Source organism: Amphibalanus amphitrite, unplaced genomic scaffold (assembly GCF_019059575.1).
Source record: "Amphibalanus amphitrite isolate SeventyFive unplaced genomic scaffold, NRLGWU_Aamphi_draft 000014F_arrow, whole genome shotgun sequence".
NCBI lineage: Eukaryota > Metazoa > Arthropoda > Thecostraca > Balanomorpha > Balanidae > Amphibalanus > Amphibalanus amphitrite.
The window spans coordinates 1,936,634-1,956,432 of record NW_024881510.1 but is presented as its reverse complement, the minus strand read 5'-3'; the positions used below and the strand labels follow the sequence as shown (position 1 = coordinate 1,956,432).

General features: G+C 49.1%; 3 protein-coding genes across 3 annotated transcripts; all 3 read left to right on the top strand.

Moving 5' to 3' along the window:
* Nucleotides 1-383: 383 nt before the first annotated feature.
* Nucleotides 384-3,502, top strand: LOC122385006 (microfibril-associated glycoprotein 4-like). The gene is made up of 2 exons (XM_043372915.1): nt 384-1,820; nt 3,112-3,502. Exon 1 carries the CDS (start codon nt 517-519, stop codon nt 1,618-1,620), a length of 1,104 nt encoding a protein of 367 aa, XP_043228850.1. The 5' UTR covers nt 384-516; the 3' UTR covers nt 1,621-1,820; nt 3,112-3,502.
* Nucleotides 3,503-9,251: 5,749 nt separating this feature from the next.
* On the top strand, nt 9,252-16,708 carry LOC122385000 (formin-like protein 20). The gene is made up of 4 exons (XM_043372901.1): nt 9,252-9,775; nt 13,111-13,994; nt 14,905-15,828; nt 16,163-16,708. Exons 2-4 carry the CDS (start codon nt 13,989-13,991, stop codon nt 16,235-16,237), a joined length of 1,005 nt encoding a protein of 334 aa, XP_043228836.1. The 5' UTR covers nt 9,252-9,775; nt 13,111-13,988; the 3' UTR covers nt 16,238-16,708.
* LOC122384994 lies at nt 9,769-13,561 on the top strand. Its single transcript, XM_043372887.1, has 2 exons — nt 9,769-9,954; nt 11,872-13,561. Exons 1-2 carry the CDS (start codon nt 9,949-9,951, stop codon nt 13,105-13,107), a joined length of 1,242 nt encoding a protein of 413 aa, XP_043228822.1. The 5' UTR covers nt 9,769-9,948; the 3' UTR covers nt 13,108-13,561.
* Nucleotides 16,709-19,799: the final 3,091 nt, after the last annotated feature.

Genomic DNA, 19,799 nt, shown 5'->3' with positions numbered 1-19,799 from the left:
GCTAAGCTTTTACCTATGCTCATGAACGATTGATTTGAATTTTGATGATCGAATTGACGTACCACTGCCGTGCGTATGACTTTATAAGGCATGAGTCATTGACTGTCTGTAACGGCTTTTCCAAGACCATTGCGTAGCAAAACATTCATGCGCGCAATACATTTTGCAGTAAACTTTCGGGCCAGACAGCTGGCTTTTCCATATAAGCGTTAGCGAAAAAAATCACAGAGCCGTTTGACATTAGTCCGTTTGGTTACAACCGAGTTTGGGGCGAGACATGTTCGTATACAGTCGCCTTGGGCGCATCAGTCGCGTTGGCGCCCGTTGAATATACAGTTCACTCTGTTTATAGTTTGCCGTTGCAGTGCAGGTATATAAGACCAAAATCCAGCTTTCAGCTTCAGCAGTCTGATCCGTCTTGCTCGCCAAGCTGCACCCTGTTCAGTCTTACTACAGTGTGTCTCCTGTTCTGTTCTCGATCCACCCCAGACGGTCTGCCATCCCTCGCCCCGCGCCATGCAGCCCACGGTGCTGGTGTCTGTCCTACTGCTGCTCGTCTGTCTGGGCTCGGTGCAACCTACTGCCTCCAGTGTCAGTCCACCAACTCACAACGTCTCCCTGAGCTCTGTCCTGAGCCGGTCGGCCGCCATTCTCGGCCAGGCGGCTCAGTCCGCCCTGCTGGCCCTCACCGACGGACTGGACAGCCTGCTGGAGGAAGTTCAGACGCAGCTGGACGGCAGGGTGGCAGCCTCTCAGGCGGAGCTAGTCAGCCGGATAGACTCCATGAAGACGGAGCTAGATGGCCGTATAGACTCCCTGAAGATTGAGCTAGACGGCCGGACAGACAACCTGGATACGAAGCTGTCTGACCGTCTCTCTGAGCTGTCTGGCCGTCTCTCCGAGCTATCCGGCCGTTTGGACGAGATCAGCGCTGGTCGTACCACCGGAGTCCGCCTGCCGCGCGACTGCAGTGACCTGGAGAGCGGCTCTGTGAGCGGTGTTCACCTGCTACAGCCCGGCCTGGAGCCCTCCCAGAGGCCGGTGGCCGCCTACTGCGAGCTGCCGGCCGACGGCGGCGGCTGGACCGTCATCCAGCGGCGCGCCGACATCTCCCCGCGGGAGGACTTTTTCCGCGGCTGGGCCGCCTACCGGGAGGGGTTCGGCGAGCTGGACGCCGAGTTCTGGTGGGGCCTGCAGCACGTGCGGGCGATCACCGCCGCCAGAGACCGGCGCTACGAGCTCCGTGTCGGCCTGGAGGACTTTGACGGCGCTCGGCGACACGCCGTGTACCAGGGCTTCCGCATCTCCTCTGAGGAGGACGGCTACCGGCTGCGGGCGGTCAACTACACGGGCACCGCCGGCGACAGCATCGGAGGACACTCCGGCATGAAGTTCTCGACGGTGGACCGCGACCAGGACTCGCACAGCGCTGGTAACTGCGCCCGGAACCACAAAGCCGGCTGGTGGTTCAGCGCTTGTCATTCATCAAACCTCAACGGCCCTTACCTGGCCGGACAGCACGATAGTTCTGCAGACGGTGTAAACTGGCAAGCGTGGAGGGGCTACCACTACTCTCTGAAAACAGTGACCATGAAAATTAGACCCACCAAAAAACTGTAATAGAGGTAGAACTCTGAAACAGCTCCAATCTCTCCTCGAATAACTATTGCTTCATCTTGGTGCCGCTTTTGCAGTGACATGGCCTCTCCGAGGTGTCAGGTGGCTCAATCAGGGGCACGAAACCCGCGGGTGCCAACACTGCCAAGAGAATAGATAGCAGCTGTCCTGGCTTGGCATGGTAGTTGTCAGTTGGGGTCATATACGAGGGGGTATCGAAAAGTTCTGATCATCACCACGAATGAGATGCGATAGAAATTTGATTTTTTTACATAATGTTCATTACTCCTTTAGAAGTCACCACACACGACCGCAAACTTATTGCATCGTTTCTTGAGCTGCCTCAGGCGGTCATTGTAGGACCTTCGCACTGTCCCGTAAATCACTGCTCCATCTCATCAATGACGTCATTTCTGTCCTTAAATCACCGGCCATACTGCGGATTCTTCATCTCCCGTAACAATCAAGAGTCAGTTAATACCCGGTCAGGTGAATTTCTTAGATGCGGTAGGATTTAATGTCCACAACATGTTTACTCTTCAATCGCAGCTCAGGACGAATGGGCGGGAGCGCTGTCGGTGCGGATAAAACATCTTTCTTGGCCTTTTTTGCGGCGATTCTGCTTGAGGCCATCTCGCAACTTCTTCAAAAGTGTGCAGTGGTGCTTGCTTATCATTATCCGACCATAATCAAGACAGTCGGTAATGACTATCCTACGCCAGATCCAGAACACTGATAGCATTGACCTTCCATATCGGCTTCTGCATCTTCGCCTTTTAAGAAGGACAGATGTGTCGTGCTTAAACTTCTTGATCATCTTTTTGTCTCTGGATCATGCACATAGACCCAGCATTCGTCACAAGTCATCAAATTATCGAAGATGTCTTCAATTTCCTAAAAAAAACCTAGTTTTGATTTCGAAGGGCCAAGACGCATTTTTCTCTTGAACAAAGTAGACACACGAACTTCTAAGCGGGCTGACTCCTTTATCGTCTGTAGTTCTTCGCTGATAATATTTTCAGGCACTGCCAGCATTGAGACCTTTCTGTTGCACAATCATCTGAAAGGTCACACGACGATCTGTAAGGATGAGGTCCTCCACTTCCTTCACAGTCACCACCTTGTCAGTCACTGGTAGCCACTCACTTCTTGACTCCCCTGCAAGGGCCATGCAACCAAGTTGGAAATTATTTCTTCATTTTCGGTAAGTGCATGAGATGGGCTTTCCTCGCCATAAACTGGTTTCACGTTCTTGATGTATTTTCTCAGTGTGATACCGTTTCAAATGCATTAGTTGGATGACGGTTCGGTCCTCAATGGGCCCAATACTCATCTTTTTTACTTCTAAGTCTCTCCTACATAAGATAAAACCACTTCTCAGGATTCTCTTTGCGGGAACATTGTTCTTAAGAACCAAATATAATACAAACCAAAAATCATCAAAATCGGTCTACATCTTCTATGTGATGATCAGAACTTTCCGATACCCCCTCGTATTTGTGTCGCTTTGCTTGATTTCTGTGCTGGTTTATTCTGAATCTTTTGTTTCATCGCTGTCGCCAGTGTAGCGTCAGGTCGACGTTCGTCTGTGATTTGCATGTTGAATAAACATTGTTTAAAAAAAATCGAACAGAAATATAAAGCAGACATGTATGAAATAATTGCTGCAGACATGTTGCGAGAGAATGATCATGCCACAGACTTCTCTTATATGAAAGTCTGTGATTAAACTTATTGTGGAATTAATCAATACTGCGAGGAACGAAGATATTAGGACTACAGTCAGCAGGCTTGCCCGAAGTAACGTTGCTTAAAATGAGAGTAAATAGGTCTCACGACCAATTTAGGTACTCTTTAAGTAGCTTTAAGCCGTAAACGTTAAAAATCTTATGATATCATTCCATCAGCTGTCGCTTCATTTTTGTTTTATTTTCACAAGGCATCCTTCGACTTGTTATTGACGGATCAGAGATCCGCGCCAGAGATCCGTTTATTTAACCATGCGTAGAAATTATGCGAAAGAACATTGAGCACTTCACCCAGTCCACGTTGTTTTCTCTTAACTCTTTTTGCAAGCTGCACTCTTCATTATTTGCTCCCCACCCCCTCCAGACGACGTCTCTAAGTATCAGTTTCCCGACACCACGGACAAGCTGACTGGTAAAGCAGCCGTCAGGTCAGCAGCACACAGACAATGAGTGTGAGAGGACCGCCAGAGAGGTCAACTCAGCAGGCATACGAGTAGGTGAAGAATTGTGCCAAGTTGGGGTGCTCGGGCGCAGCCAATCCGCCGTAGGGCGCAAAGCCAATCCGGCGTGGAATTGGAAGAGCTCGAGCACCCCCAGTCCAGCACAATTCTCCAGGTCTATGTCAGCAGGTCAGCGCTGCGGGGTCACCGGGAGGTCTCAGTGGTGACCTTGCCGGGTCACTGGGAGGACCTCAGTGGTGACCCAGGCGTGGTCACCGGGAGGCCTCAGTGGCGACCCTAGCGCGGGTGATCGTACGACACGTAGATGCTGTTGTTCGGTTCCTCCACGTAGTAGGAGCCGCGCGTCCCGCTGGCATCGATGGTCTCCTGCTTACCCTGGGGAAAAATGGAACCAGTCAGCGTGGATAGAGACTGATCGGCTGTTTAATTGCGTGTTACTTTGTATTAACCATTTTCACGACGGCTATCTGGTACATATTTGGTGCATATTTGTACAGATTTGGTCAAATTAGGTTCATAGTTGTTTTTAGTAAGTTTCCAGCTTAGTACCTAAGTAATCGCTTATCATTTATGTAATGTATAAAGCTGTCTGACGTTATTTTTCATTAAAATATTAAACGAAATTAATGAACTGAGGATAAGTTAGTTGAAAAACATACAATATGCAATTCAACTACCGCAGTCACAAATGATTCCAAGCCAAATAATTTGTGCCACGGCCGCCACGGCCGCACATATACCTATTTCATATGAATCTGGCGCAGTATCTACAGACATCTGCGAACCAACGTAACTTAGGTATGTTTTAATAAAAATTTATTTCTGATTACTTGAGAAATCATTCAAGTGATCAACGCTTCCTAGGCTGGAAGCCTACAAAACAATTATGAACCTAATTTGACCAAATATGCACCTAATGCGTACCAAATGTACCAGATAGCGTTCGTGAAAACGGCTATTTTAGGTATCCTAAAGTGAAATTACCAGTACCAACCTACTTCACTACCTACACCTCCGCTGTACCTGCTGTGCTTTTACCTACTGTGTTGTACCTGTGGTATTACCTGCTGTGCTATATCTACTGTGCTATTCAGAAAGTTGACAAGTGACCGATACCCACATGTTCGGCAGCCAATTGTCAGCCAGCCAAGTGATGACAATTGTCGGAGCGTATGTATCAACAAACTTGTAACCAAACCTCAAACATCAGATATCAATGTGTTATTTCACCAGCATTTTAAAAGTGTACGAAATGTCACTTTTTTGCGAACTTCCTCATGCTAAATTGCACGAGATTAGCATGTGACTTACCTGACTGGCCCCATACTTGGGGTAGTTGACGTGATAGCGGTAGTAGACGTTACTGCCAGAGTAGCCGGGACAGCCGGGTTTGCCGTGACACGGGCTCGGCGGCACATGCACGCTATAGTCGCCGTAGTAGCCGCCATCATCAGCTAGCGCCAGAGCAGCCAGACACAGAAGAACCAGGACCTGACAGAAAGGGGCAGAGACAAGAAGGTCAGAGACCGACTTGCACGAAACATATCGGCTTGGTAGGGCCAGAGCCTGTCAGAAACAGACAGAGACAAAGCCAGAGGAATTGCCGACTGCTATGGAATCCCACAATAAGACCATGGCCCGGCACGTTCACAAACAGAAAAGCTGTCTCGTGACTGTATAAAACGATCACTCAGTGGCCACTGCTAGTGGGTCAGATGTACGAATGAAAACGCTTCTATTCCAAGATGAAAAAGACGAAGGTACAGATGACTACCTCAGAACCCATAAGCCTTTGCCTTTGCAACTTGAATGGGATTGTCAGCATCGGTTGGCTGTAGCCTGTATTTCTCACCTTCATGATGCCTGCAGTTGTGTCTATCGAGTGTCCGTTGAGTTCACTGTGCTCCTGCGATCGCCGGTTTCTGTATTTATAGAGCGGTATGTCGCGCTGATAGCCCTTCCCTCCGTCCGTTTGTGGTCAGGGCGGGGCACCGGGTGGGGCCCCAGAGACTTTGGGGACGGTGTCCGGGGCTGACGTGATTTGGCGTCGCATGACACCGTCCGCGGGTTTCCTCAGTAGAGGCCCGCTTAACAAGAAGGAGGGGCTAAGTGACGGCCTCCTTCAATCGGGACTTGCGATCCGGATCAGTGCATGTGCTCGAGAACCAGTTTACTATTTAACCGCAACGACATACGACCGTGCATGCTGAACAAAGTATTAGACTTTTGGTAACAGGCGTCAAACATAAGAAGAGTTCTAATACTGTATCTGCCGTTTAAGTTCAGGACCAATTGAAGGCCATGTCCCAGCCACTTGGCGTAATTTGCAACTATGCGTCACCATAGCTATAAGTGAAAAAATGAAAATAATGCTCACAATTTTTCGCGATGGGCTAGTCCACTTAACAAACCACTCTTTTATCAGAGTCACCAAACTATATATCCTCCTTTAACCCTCGCCGGGCCTATTGGTTTTCTATAGGTATACGCGCCGGCCGAGGGGGGGGGGCAAGTACGAACCCCCCCCCCCAGCCGTTTCGTCCCTGGTGGAGCTAGCGCTTCGCGGAAAAAACGAGCGTGTGCGCCGTTAAGAGACGCAGGGATTGATTACGAGCGAGCGAGCGCAGCGAGCGAAGCGATGTCTTTTCAATATAACGGAAAAATCTCAGTATGAGCGGCCCGGCCCGGCCCGGCCTGTAACGCTTTTGAGAGGCTTATATCTCAGCAACCGCTGGACCGATTGGCCTGCGGTCTTTTTTGCTGGGTAGCCCCATCCCTTCTACCCCGTAATTGACTACTTTTGATACATCTCAGTGACCGTCGTGGCACGTGCCACGTGAAAAGTCAAGGGTGTTCAAGCAGTTTTGCAAAAGTAATGATTTTGAGAGGCCCATATCTCAGCAGCGGCTTGAGCGATTGTCTTGCGGTAATTTTTATAGGGTAGCTGCATCCCTTCTACCGAAGGTCGGATACTCTTGATCTATGTGAGTGACCCCCACTGCACGTGCAAAATAAAAAAGAAGAGGTGCCAAATTTGTTCCCATTTCAGTAACTCGGTAATTACTGGGGCGATTTCGCTGAAACTTGGCATACAGGTAGGCACCCACCAGGCAATGAATTCCCATGTGTTGCGGTTAGGGTGCTACTGCACGTGCGCACGTGCAGGGGGCGTTTCCAGATCTCGAGAACGGCTGGGCCGATTGCGCTCAAATTTGGTACACGGTTGGGGACCGGTTAGTAGGGTGCCGTGCAAAAGTCATTTTGGACCCCGTTTGCACGTGCGCACGTGCAGAATGCCGCTTCCAGATCTCAGGAACGGCTGGGCCGATTGCGTTCAAATTTGGCACACCGCTAGCGACCGGTTAGAAGGGTGCTTTGCACAAGCACGTTGGAAGTACCCTCTCGCCCTTGCGCACGTGCAGGGCTCACTATCTCGCTCGCTCGTTCTTTGCCCAAAAGGCGTTTTACTGGTATCCGATTTTAAGGTCCTAGGTCAACCGGTGGCCTCTGAGGTCAGGTCAATTGCCCCAAGGTATGGTTCCGTTTTTGGTGAATAACTTCGCAAAAAACGGCCGCAGAGCCGCTATTTTGGCAGCATCGTGTTCGCCTTGCTCAGGTGCGTCGAATGATATACTATTTGTTTGTGTGAGGTCAACTTAGGGTGCTAACCTCGGATCACGGTCAGGTCAGCGCCCCCAGGTCACTAAATTGGTTGAAAGAGGTCATGTCGCATATTTTTCGATTCGGCAGGTCTTCCTGAGTCCATTGGTGGCTTTCGCGACTGGCTAGCTCAATTTGATCGGGAGGTTATTGACGAAACACTAATATGACCCTAATGACGTCATAAATGACGTCACGCAAGGTCAACATTGCAAAATTGATGCATTGAAGCTTGCAAGGAGTGCATGAAATCACGATTTTGTGTGCTTGAGTTAGTTGGAGATTGTTCCCGGCGCCAGAATAGTAGTTTTCATTTTTCCCCATTTACTTATACCTAACGGTGAAGTCATGAAAATGATCTGACCTCATATGACCTTTAGGAAAAATGGCCGAGATATACAGGCTGTGAGACTCCTGATGGATACTAGGTCCTGCAAGTTTCATTTCCCTGTGAAAGCTCCTCTGGCAGTGAGGGCGTTGCGAAGTTGCGACATCTGAAGGCCGTGCAGAGGTTCACTTATGACGTCATAGATCAGTGGCCTGACCTGACCTGAAAATGCGGTTGGTTTCAAAAGATCCGGCTTGAATTAAAGGTCAGGTATGCCAACGTCCATCAATTGAGCAGCAGATTGATATTCGCGAATATCAAACTAAAAATTCGATATTCGGACGGGGAACGCAATAACTCAAAAACAAATGAACCTATTTTGATGAAAAGACCGTCATTCGATTCCCTCAAAGGGAATCAAATGACGGTCTTTCCCTCAAAGGGAATCGAATGAGGGACCCTCAGGTCATGACCTTCAAGGTCAAGGTCAAGGTCAAAGGACGGGGAACGCTCTACAGCCTAAAGTTACCGTCCGATTGGCTTGTAAACGGTCTCAATCGATTCCCCGACCCCGATTCCAGGTTGACAGCGATTTCTAGGTCACTAGGTCATGACCTTCAAGGTCTAGGTCAAGGTTACAGGACAGGGAACGCTCTACAGCCTAAAGTTACCGTCCGATTGGCTTGTAAACGGTCTCAATCGATTCCCCGACCCCTATTACAGGTTGACAGCGATTTCTAGGTCACTAGAAATCGCTGAAACGAGGAATCGAATGAGGGTCTTTTCATCAAAATCGGTTCATTGGTTTTTGAGTTATTGTGTTCCCCGTCCGAATATCGAATTTTTAGTTTGATATTCGCGAATACCTATCAATCTGCTGCTCATTTGATGGACGTGGTATGCCAAGTTTTAGCTCTTTATGTCCGGCGTGTTTGGAGCTATCGCGAAAAAAGAACTATGGGGGCGGCAGCCCCCTGTGCTGTGTCAGGGTTCTTTGTGTCAGGTGTGAAAGGGCTGAATTATGTTCCATGTTTACTTTGTCTAGTCTCATACCTGCCTATGCGATGCAACGTATACGACGAGAAAAATTGCGAATTAATCTGACACTATGCATGACATGCGCCTATAAATCACAATTATGGAAAACATAGGTATGACGTTGGAGCTGGCAATGGCCGTGGCCCCTCACCGAGGAAAAGTTGGTGGAAGCCCCACAAAATGCTAAGTGGGAAACTCCTAGTCATAAACGAGCCACTGTAGCATTTTATAGGTCGCAGGTGATTGGACCCTTCCGATCACAATCTCTAGTCCATTATTAGCAAGTGATTCTGCTAAAAATGCTGGGAAACTTGCAACGCGGAAAATATTGGATATTGTTGTTGCGGCAACAGCATCGATTTATTGCTTATTTTGGAGTGAGGGATCCCCCGAAAAACAAGAAAGAGGAAACAAACGAAAATGGCGTAGGCAAACTTCGAAACAATTGAACACGAAACTATGAAATTGAAGTGCGAAAGCGATCGAACGATTACGAAAACGAAGCGAAAACGATCGAAGGAAGCGAAAGAAATTCGAACGAAGTGACGCCGATTCAAGCGATCGAGAATCGCTTCAGATGAATTCTATGTATAATTTGTGAGATGATCGCCAGTATAAATTAAGAGTTGAAATGTGTTTGGTGTTTGATTCGTATCGAACGCAACGCCATTTAGATCCTGTATGGCAATAGCAGTTTCGAAGTGCCCATTTACGTGAACTAAAGATATTCACAGCAAGATTGCAAGTGACAAACTCCCAAGATTCAGAAGAGAATGATATTGTGATCAAACACGATTGCTTGATTTGCTACACTTTGTTTTACCGAGCCACAAGCGGCATCTTGTTGATTTTACTAAGCATATTAAGTTCACATGTATCAAGAATGCAATGATTTGTCTGGCTACCTATGGTCTGCACAGGAGGTAAGGTCTTGAAACGAGCACAAGAAGAAACCATTGTGAATTGACATTACGGCTACAGGCGTCCATATCCGATCAGACTGTGTTTCATCCTGTGCTTCGTCCCGTGGGTTGTCCAGAGGTGTTAATTATTAAGTCTACCTAAATTAATTGTGAAAATTTCGGTAGTAGGTATTATGGAGGGGCTGAAGGTTGCAGAACTTAAAACAATCTTAAGGTCTCGGGGCATAAGTTGTAAAGGCAATAAGGAAACACTTCTAAAACGATTATGCGACGCCTTAGAGATACGCACTTCTGCGTCTCAATCAGAGCATGTTGCAATTCAGCCAGATGATAGTGCATCCCAGATTAGATCTACTGTGTCAAATCGGTCCTCTAGTTGTAATTCAGCCAATTCTGAACTTAGGCGCGCAGAAGAAGCAGCTGATAGGGCTGCACTTGTTGAAAAAATGCGATCTTTGAGAGATAAACAATATATCGAGAGTAAAATAGCCGAACTTCGTCACGGGCAGGAATTATTAGAACTTCAGTCAACCATAAATGAGTTAGCTGCAAGGGAGCAGGCGTTTCAGGCTTATACGAGTCAAAATGGCGGCGTAAGCCCAGCACCAGCGAGCCAACCACATACACATACACAGTGCCCAATTCAACAGTCACACATAACGCAGACAGATAAGACCCTCGGCTCACAGCCTAGCCTCCATTTACCGCTGAACGAACGGCATCTAAAAAGTTCTCGAGATGATGTGCATTCTGAGCTGAAGGCAGAAAGAGAAAGAACGGCAGCATTGATGCGTCTTCCTCCTATAGAAATTAAGAAATTTGGCGGTGACATTACTCAGTTTGCACAATTTATTCGCAGTTTTGAGATGAAGATTGCGTCTAAGCTAGAAGACGACAGCGAAAAGTTGCATTATCTAGAACAAAATTTGGTCAGTGGAAGCAAACCGCACACTATCGTTGCCAGTTGTATGTATATTGAGGATGGCTATGAGCAGGCAATGCAAATTCTACGCAAACGTTATGGTCAACCGAGCACTATTGCAGCGGCGTTCATGGATAAAATTAATGACGAAGAACGGATGGAATTTGAAAATGGTGAAGATTTGGACAAATTTGCGCTTCTTCTGATGAGCTGTAAAAATGCATTGGGAAATGCATGCCATTTAATTAGTGATCCGCGAACGTTACGGAATATTACAGAAAAACTCCCCAGCTCACTTCTAAATAGATGGCGCAGGCGTGTTGATGATCTCGAAGAAATTCATGGGCGCTCCGCAGTTTTTGAAGACCTAGTCGAATTTGTCATGAAAGAGGCGAGAGTCGCTACAAACGCATCTTTTGGGCAGCACATGTACGATGGCAGTCGAGGAAACGGTAAGAAGCAAATTAATGGATCATTTTCTATGGTACAAAATCAAGAGTCACTAGTGTCAGCGACACAAGCACATGATTATTCGACATGTTTGTTTTGCGGGGACAACTCGCATTACCTCCCCGAGTGTGCTAAGCTGAAGGAAATGTCTACAGAAGAAAAGAAGTCATTTGTGATGAGAAACTCGCTTTGCTTTGGGTGTCTTCGCAGAGGTCACAGGCAAAATTTGTGCCGGAGACCGGCAAGATGTCGCACGTGCAATCGAAGTCATCCAACTGCTTTACACGAACACGATGGTCCAGGGAATCTGCGAGGCGTGCCGCCTCAAGAACAGCCGGGAACACAAGGCGAAGCTGATGGGGCTAAGGTCACTTCGTGTCGCATTTCAACGGGAAGTCAGAAGTGTGGAGCCATTTTACCCATTGTGGCTGTAAAGGCTAAGAGTGCATCAGGCCACTGCACAACGTTCGCCTTTCTCGATAGCGGGTCGACGCACTCATTCATATCCACGTCACTTATGCACAAGCTTAATTTAGGACATTTGCCCGGTCGCCAGCTGACACTGACGACAGTGGATCGGGCCGTTTCCGTACCGACTCAAGTAGTGGCTGGCCTGTCTATTACGGATTTGGAGGGCGAAAATCATCTGTCATTACCAGTACTATATACACTACCAAACTTACCAGTTGAAGCAGGCCAGTTTCCCAAAGCAGAAGATTTGGAGGAGTGGGATCATTTGCAGGATATCGTTTTACCCCAACCAGAAATTTCAGAAGTTGGTTTGCTGTTGGGTGCTAATGCGTTTTTGGCAATGGAGCCATTAAGGGTTATCCCAAGTGTCAATGGTAGCCCGTATGCGACGCTGACCAGATTCGGATGGGTAATATGTGGTTTGAATCAGACGGCAGGCCCACCTGACGTTACAACGGTTTGCAAGACAACTGTCACTGAAGGTGAATCTCTGGAAGAAATGAGCAAGTCATCAAACAACCATAAATACGCGGAACATTTGCATTGCACGAAAAGAGAGTTGTCCGCCGCAGATCGTTTGTGGATGAGGAAGGTGGAAAGTTCTGTTGCGTACAAAGGTGGTCAGTACAACGTCCCTCTGCACTTAACGGACGATCATGTCAAATTACCGAACATTCTTTATTTTGTGATTTTAGTGATTTTATTTTGTACAATTGTATCTTGCGTTGGAGAACGATTACAGAATGCTGACCTTGCTTATAACGCGAAACATCGCATCATAATGTTGTCCCATGAGAAGAACACAGAGATGCTCATGCTCATGCAAGACGTGCACAAAAGGCTGGGACACGCTGGACGGCAACACGTTTTGGCTGATGTGCAAGATGTAATGTGGTTCTTGGAAAGAAATGCCACGGTACGAAGGGGTTTGAGCACGTGTTTGTTTTGCAAGCGAAGATATCATTCGTCTTTGGGAAGACCTTTAGAAGGCATGACAACCAGCACATCAATGAAAAACGAGACTTTGGTGACTTTCATGTGCAAAGTTGAGGCAATTATAAACAGCAGACCACTGACACCAGTTTCCACTGATCACCTTGACACTGAGCCACTTTCTCCAAACCTCCTGCTACTCGCTGGTGCAGGGTACGACCTCGTTCCCGTCAATCTTTTTGACAAAACAGACAGCAACAGTCGTAAGAGATGGAAGCAGGCAGCTTATTACGCGGATATGTTTTGGAAACGCTGGCGGGCCGAATATTTGCCATTGCTCCAGGCTAGGCCACACCATTTAAGTAGAGCTAATCCAAATTTAGGTGTGGGCGATATTGTGGTAGTGGTTGACGAAAGTGTCCCACGAGGTCAATGGCCATTGGGTCGAGTACTTAGGGTGAAACACAGCGCTGATGGATTGGTTCGCTCTGTGGAACTGCAAGTCCGGGGCACAACGCTGCAGCGCCCAGTGACGAAGATTGTGAAACTGAACTGACAGTATATGACAAGGTTGAAACCTCAGGGACAGAGGTTTCAAGGGGAGGGTGTTGTTGCGGCAACAGCATCGATTTATTGCTTATTTTGGAGTGAGGGATCCCCCGAAACACAAGAAAAAATCTGGCTGCAAGAGGTTACTTAGTTTCATTAAAATGCGTGAGATGCATCTTAAAATCAACAAAAATTCAAAAAAGATAAAGAAAGAAAGAAAAACAAGAAAGAGGAAACAAACGAAAATGGCGTAGGCAAACTTCGAAACAATTGAACACGAAACTATGAAATTGAAGTGCGAAAGCGATCGAACGATTACGAAAACGAAGCGAAAACGATCGAAGGAAGCGAAAGAAATTCGAACGAAGTGACGCCGATTCAAGCGATCGAGAATCGCTTCAGATGAATTCTATGTATAATTTGTGAGATGATCGCCAGTATAAATTAAGAGTTGAAATGTGTTTGGTGTTTGATTCGTATCGAACGCAACGCCATTTAGATCCTGTATGGCAATAACAGATATATTGGCCCGTTTGGAAAGTCACAATGATTAATTCCAACCCCTAGGAAAGCGACGAACACACGAGGGGCCTCTTGAATGTCCGGACAGTTTCTAGCGATTTCGGGATGATCCCCTATTGCAGAGCCATGACCAGAAGTGAGCCCCCGATACAGGAAAACCGCGGACGAGTATTTGGCCATCGGGTCACGCCAGCCATCCGTACCGTCCACATGGCATCTGGGACCACGCCTGTGCCCCCGCCCTGACTACAAACGGACGGAGGGAGGGGTTGTCAGTGCGACATACCGCTCTATAAATACAGAAACCGGCGATCGCAGGAGCACAGCACACTCAACGGACATTCCGCAAACACAACTGCAGACATCATGAAGGTAAGAAATACAGCTGATTGGTGCTGACAACTGCGACAAGTGCATGTGCAGAATCTGCAACATGTTCAAACTAAAACATAATGGTTCTGGGGAGGGCCTACGTTTATGATGAGGTTGCTCTTTACTGTTAGTTAATTTTTGGCCATTGCTTACGTGCATGAGTATGCATTTCTACCCATGTAACCCAGTAACCGCGTCCCCGCCTCTGTCTGTGACCGTCACAGGTCTCTGTCTGTGACCGTCACAGGTCTCTGTCTGTGACCTATGGCTGTTTAATTTCCCGTCCGCCATGGACTCACGATGGCTATGTAAATGGCTCTGATATTCCTGTCTGTCATTGCAACAGGCTGCCGTTATCTATAGCGTCTGTTTATGGAAGAGTTGGTGACCTTCCGTTTAGAGATGTCAATCGGATACCAACTTTTTGGTATACCGATAGGCAATACCAAACCGATACGAACGTGGTAGTTGGTATTTCAACCCTAATGTGTTTGATATTTTATTGGTATCATGAATCGTCACTAATGTATATTGTATAAGAGGGTAAGAAATCGGTAAAAAAATGGTATTTCTCTCATGTTTCCACGTTGGTTTGGTTTCGGTATTTCCCCATGGTTTTGCTTGATAATTGGTTTGGTTATGAGGTTATCGGTGGAGCCAACAAATAACTAAATGCACTTACACTAACTAAATAACTAAATGCACTTTGTTGGCTCCACCGATAACCTCATAACACAAATATGTCCCTAAATAATCAGCAATTGGTTTGGTATCGGTATTCCGATTTTCCGTAATTGACATCACTACTTCCGTTTGTCTGACTGTTGCTGTGCCAGACCGTGGTGTTTCTGCGTCCATGTGGTTCTGCAACAGCCGGTGACCCTTCCGACTCTCTCTGTGTGTCCGGCAGATTCTGGTACTCCTATGCCTGGCGGCCCTGACGCTGGGTGACGACGATGTGTATCAATCGCACTACCATGATCACGACGGCCACCCCGGCGTGCCTCTGCCGCCGATCCCGTGCCACGGCAAACCAGGCTGTCCGCCGCCTCCCCCGCCACCCTGCGACAAGCCGGGCTGTCCCGGCTACCCGGTCCCCCCTCCCTCACCACCCTGCGACAAGCCGGGCTGTCCCGGCTACCCGGTCCCCTCTCCCAAACCCCCGTGTCACGGCAAGCCGGGCTGTCCCGGCTATCCGGTCCCCCCTCCCAAACCCCCGTGTCACGGCAAGCCGGGCTGTCCGGGCTACCCGGTCCCCCCTCCCAAACCCCCGTGCCACGGCAAGCCGGGCTGTCCCGGCTACCCGGTCCCCCCTCCCAAACCCCCGTGCCACGGCAAACCGGGCTGTCCCGGCTACCCGGTCCCCCCTCCCAAACCCCCGTGCCACGGCAAGCCGGGCTGTCCGGGCTACCCGGTCCCCCCTCCCAAACCCCCGTGCCACGGCAAGCCGGGCTGTCCGGGCTACCCGGTCCCCCCTCCCAAACCCCCGTGCCACGGCAAGCCGGGCTGTCCGGGCTACCCGGTCCCCCCTCCCAAACCCCCGTGCCACGGCAAGCCGGGCTGTCCCGGCTACCCGGTCCCCCCTCCTCAACCCCCGTGCCACGGCAAGCCGGGCTGTCCCGGCTACCCCGTCCCCCCTCCTCAGCCCCCGTGTCACGGCAAGCCGGGCTGTCCCGGCTACCCGGTCCCCCCTCCCAAACCCCCGTGTAACGGCAAGCCGGGCTGTCCTCCCCCTGTCCATCCACCTTGCGACAAGCCCGGCTGTCCCGGCTACTCTGGCAGTAACGTCTACTACCGCTATCACGTCAACTACCCCAAGTACTGGGCCAGCCAGGTAAGCAATTAAACGGTTTATAAAGCGAAGTTGCGTCATTTCCGTGAGGACAATTGTCCACATGGCATTACATGCATTATAAGTGTACGGATTTTGTGTTACGTTACATAGTGGTGGACACTGTGGTGCATATTGACCTAACCGCTTCGGGGTTTGCTCTCGAACAATTGTTATAACTTTTTCGGCTGGGTATCACCTAAGATCAGTCACTACCATCTTTCTGAGTATTGTGCAGCGTAGCGGTAGGTAGGTGCTCGTAATTGTGTGCTGTACAATGCAATACAATTAGCCGGTCAGTCTTAAGTCCGCGCTGACTGGTGCCATTTTTCCCCAGGGTAAGCAGGAGACCATTGATGCCAGCGGAACGCGCGGCTCATACTACGTGGAGCCTGGAGGAGCCGCTGAGTAGCATCTACGTGTCGTACGATCACCCGCGCAAGGGTCACCACTGAGGCCTCCCGGTGACCCCGTCAAGGTCACCACTGAGGTCCTCCCTGTGACCCCGTCAAGGTCACCACTGAGGTCCTCCCGGTGACCCCGCCGAGCTGACCTGCTGACCTCTCTGACGGTCCTCTCAGTCTCACACTCGGTGTCTGTGTGTTGCTGACCCCACAACTGTCATCAGTTAGTCTGTCCGTGTCGATTGGTGACGGAAATTTGATAGGAAGAGATGTCTGGAGAGAGTGGGAAGTGGATAATGAAGGATGAAGAAGAAGTTGGAAGAGGGGATAAGTGAGGAGTTGGGAGCGAAGGGTTGTAAATAGTTTCGTAGTGATAAATTTTTAGACACAGTGCTTTCTATTAGACTTCATTAGATATCCACTTCCACCATTCAACGGTCGCGGCTGATGTCTTCTGCTAATATAAAATGATTATACGACCTCAGTTTGCTTGAAGAATCGTTGCGATGTTATAAGTGCCGATGCACGTTGGAATGTAGGGATCGTGCTGACTGTAGGTATTCTCAATATTAGCCGTTTTCACGACGGCCATCTGATACACAATTTTGGTGCACATCTGATCTGGTACAGATTAGGTGCAGATCTGGTCAAATCAGGTTCAGTGTGTCTCTTAGCAGCTATCAGCTAGGGTGGTACTAATTGCTTATATGCCTGCTTTGTCATATTATCAGAGAGCATCATCGATTAAAACACTGAAATAAATTCATAAAATGAAGATATTTGCTGTAAAAGAAATTAGGTGCAGATTTGATCAAATCAGGTGCATTCGCCGGATAGCCCGTCGTGAAAACGTCTATTATCGCTCCTCGCTGTGCCCCGTGCCCCACTTTCTCATCCTCTCCGGGGAGGCTGCGTCACTGTCGGCCGCCAGTGCGCCACATTTGTGTTGGCTGCCGAAACTGGCTCCGTAAACACACATCGGGGTGACCCCGTCGTCACCGCCCGTGCGACAGTTCCGGAGAGGAGCTACCTTCCTCCGAAACAAAAACGGACGACGACAACCAATGGCGTGGGGCGGCCAATGAAAACTTGGTGCCAATATTGTTTGGTGCGAAATAAGCTGAGATAATTCCAACAATACGCCCGAAAACTTAGAGCATCAACTTTAAGCAAAAAAAAAAGATAGATAATACAACCGTTTGACGAGAAATCACATATTAAACAATGTAATGAGAGAAAGTTCAAAGTTTTATGAGTTGCTTTTCATCAGCAATGATATATGTCTAATGTGCAGTGCAGTCATGCACTCGAATGCTTCGTAAGCATACAAAATACTGCATATACCTACCTGCCTATGTTCGTAGGTACTTAATGCACACTACAGCCGTTTAAACGGTTCGACCGATTTCCACGGTGGGAAGTGGCGCGGGGAGCACAAGCCATGCGTCACGATTGTCACCGTCTGCACCGGCGAGTGGTGCTGTTGTTCCCGCAGAGCGGCGAAGGAGGGGCGCTGTTGGTGTATTTACATACCCGACAAACAGCGGTGGGGTTGGTGCCCTGTGCTACAGATCTCCCAGAGAACACCCCACGGCGCTGGGCAGACAGACAACAGAACACTGGGCGAGAGAGAGAGAGAGAGAGAGAGAGAGAGAGAGAGAGAGAGAGAGAGAGAGAGAGAGAGAGAGAGAGAGAGAGAGAGAGAGAGAGAGAGAGAGAGAGAGAGAGAGAGAGAGAGAGAGAGAGAGAAAGAGAGAAAGAGAGAGGGAGGGAGAGAGCGAGAGCGAGAGGGAGGGAGGGAGGTAGAGAGAAAGAAAGAGAGCCATCAAAAGACAGTTTTATGTTTAAAAGTAAGGTAAAGAAGGTAAATTTCTATTAAAAGTTGTGTACGCGCGAATGATTGATATCCCGATTTCACCAATAACTCGACTGATTCTCGACTCCAAGTAAGTTCCATAAGTGATTGTCTCCGAACGCACAAACGATTTGGCTGTTTGTCCTTAGTTTGGCCTTAGGATTACAGTCGAGATGAATTCATATTTCAGCGCGTTGCAATTGAAGTTTATTTTTTAAAAGCTTATTTGTGAAGTTTAACGGTTGGGCTTAGCATATTCAAACACATAATGGCCGGCAAATTCACCAAAAGCACACCCATACAGCCGCACGGAACTGGTTTCCGAGCCCAGATTCCACGTGGGTGGGCCACGTCCCGTCCCTGTAAATATAGCGCCGATAGGGACTGACCAGTCGACGAGGTGTCTGTCTATGAGCCGTGGCCACCCACAGGCATCAGATACCTACCTGGTGTGACCCCCCAGTGACGTCACGCAGCCGCCAGCTGGCGCCGCCGACCGTGGGAGGCACGTGGAACGCTGAGCGCTTGGATTGAGCCGCTAATTAAACACTGGTCATTACGACCTACACATCATCCCGGATAGTCATTATTGGCCCATTGGCACAGCTATTAGTGTCAGTGGAAATATCGGTTACACGTGATCGTTAATATCTGCATCAACATGACTGAGTACCTTCCTATACCCCTACTTACCTGCCTAAGACCGGGCAGTCAGATGCACATCGGCCGTTGAATAGTTAGATCAAAGCATCGTGGTGTTAGCACAATTGATAAGAAAACCGATGTTAGTTTGATCTTATTTGACCACATCAGCACCCAGGGCATATTTTAACAAATTGTTACTCCGTCCCAAAATTGAGCAGAGGGCACGTGCTACGACTAAGGGCACAGGGCAAGGAACAGAGTAGGGCAATGAGGAGGACAGAAAGTAGGACACGGCAGGTTACAGGGCATGACACAGGACATTTTAGAGGAAAGGGTATGTAGTGTTGGACCTCAACGGTGACTCAGTGTGTTGCCTCCCTCAGGTGTGTTGGCCTCTCAGCAACGGGCTGTGAATAAACAAGCTAGGGCAGACGACATCATTACACTGGCGACAAGGATGTCACTCATCCCTGATGCCGGCCTCGCGACAGCCGGCAAACCCTGTGTCCTGGGAACCGACCCCGCCAGATACCACGACATCTTCGAAGAGTGGCTTGAACATGCCAGCCTCCTCGTCAACTCCCTTGGTGTGACCGATGACACACAAAAGCTCAACCTGCTCCTCCTGTGGGGAGGCCGCGACCTACGGAAGCTCGCTAAGGTAGCAGGAGTCGACACAGAGTCAGACCCTCCCACCACCTTCAAGGCCGCCATCGTCCAGATCCGGGCGCACTGCAGACAGCATGTCAACCTGTCCATGGCCGTCTTCCGGCTCATGCATGCACGGCAAGGAGAGAAGACCGTGACTGAATTCCTCGATGAGTTGGACTCGCTTGCCACCCAGTGCCAGTTTGACACCAACCCCTACACTCCAGAGCGGGCCAAGAAAGACGCCTTCATCTTCGGTACGTCAGACGAGCGCCTGAGACAAGAAGCCCTGGCCAGAGACCCCGACTTGCAGACGCTCGTCAAGTCGGCCCTGGGATATGAGCAGGCCAGGAAATCCAGCGGCGCAATTCAGTCAGAAGTGGGAGAGTCTGTGGCACGGGTAGCCACCAGAGGGCGCTACA

What these genes read in the sequence shown, in the direction of transcription:
- LOC122385006 (XM_043372915.1), top strand. Translation starts at nt 517, where the DNA reads ATGCAGCCCACGGTGCTGGTGTCTGTCCTACTGCTGCTCGTCTGTCTG.
- LOC122385000 (XM_043372901.1), top strand. An exon ending in CCAAGTACTGGGCCAGCCAG is followed by an intron (nt 15,829 to 16,162) that starts GTAAGCAATTAA and finishes ATTTTTCCCCAG; the next exon opens with GGTAAGCAGGAGACCATTGA.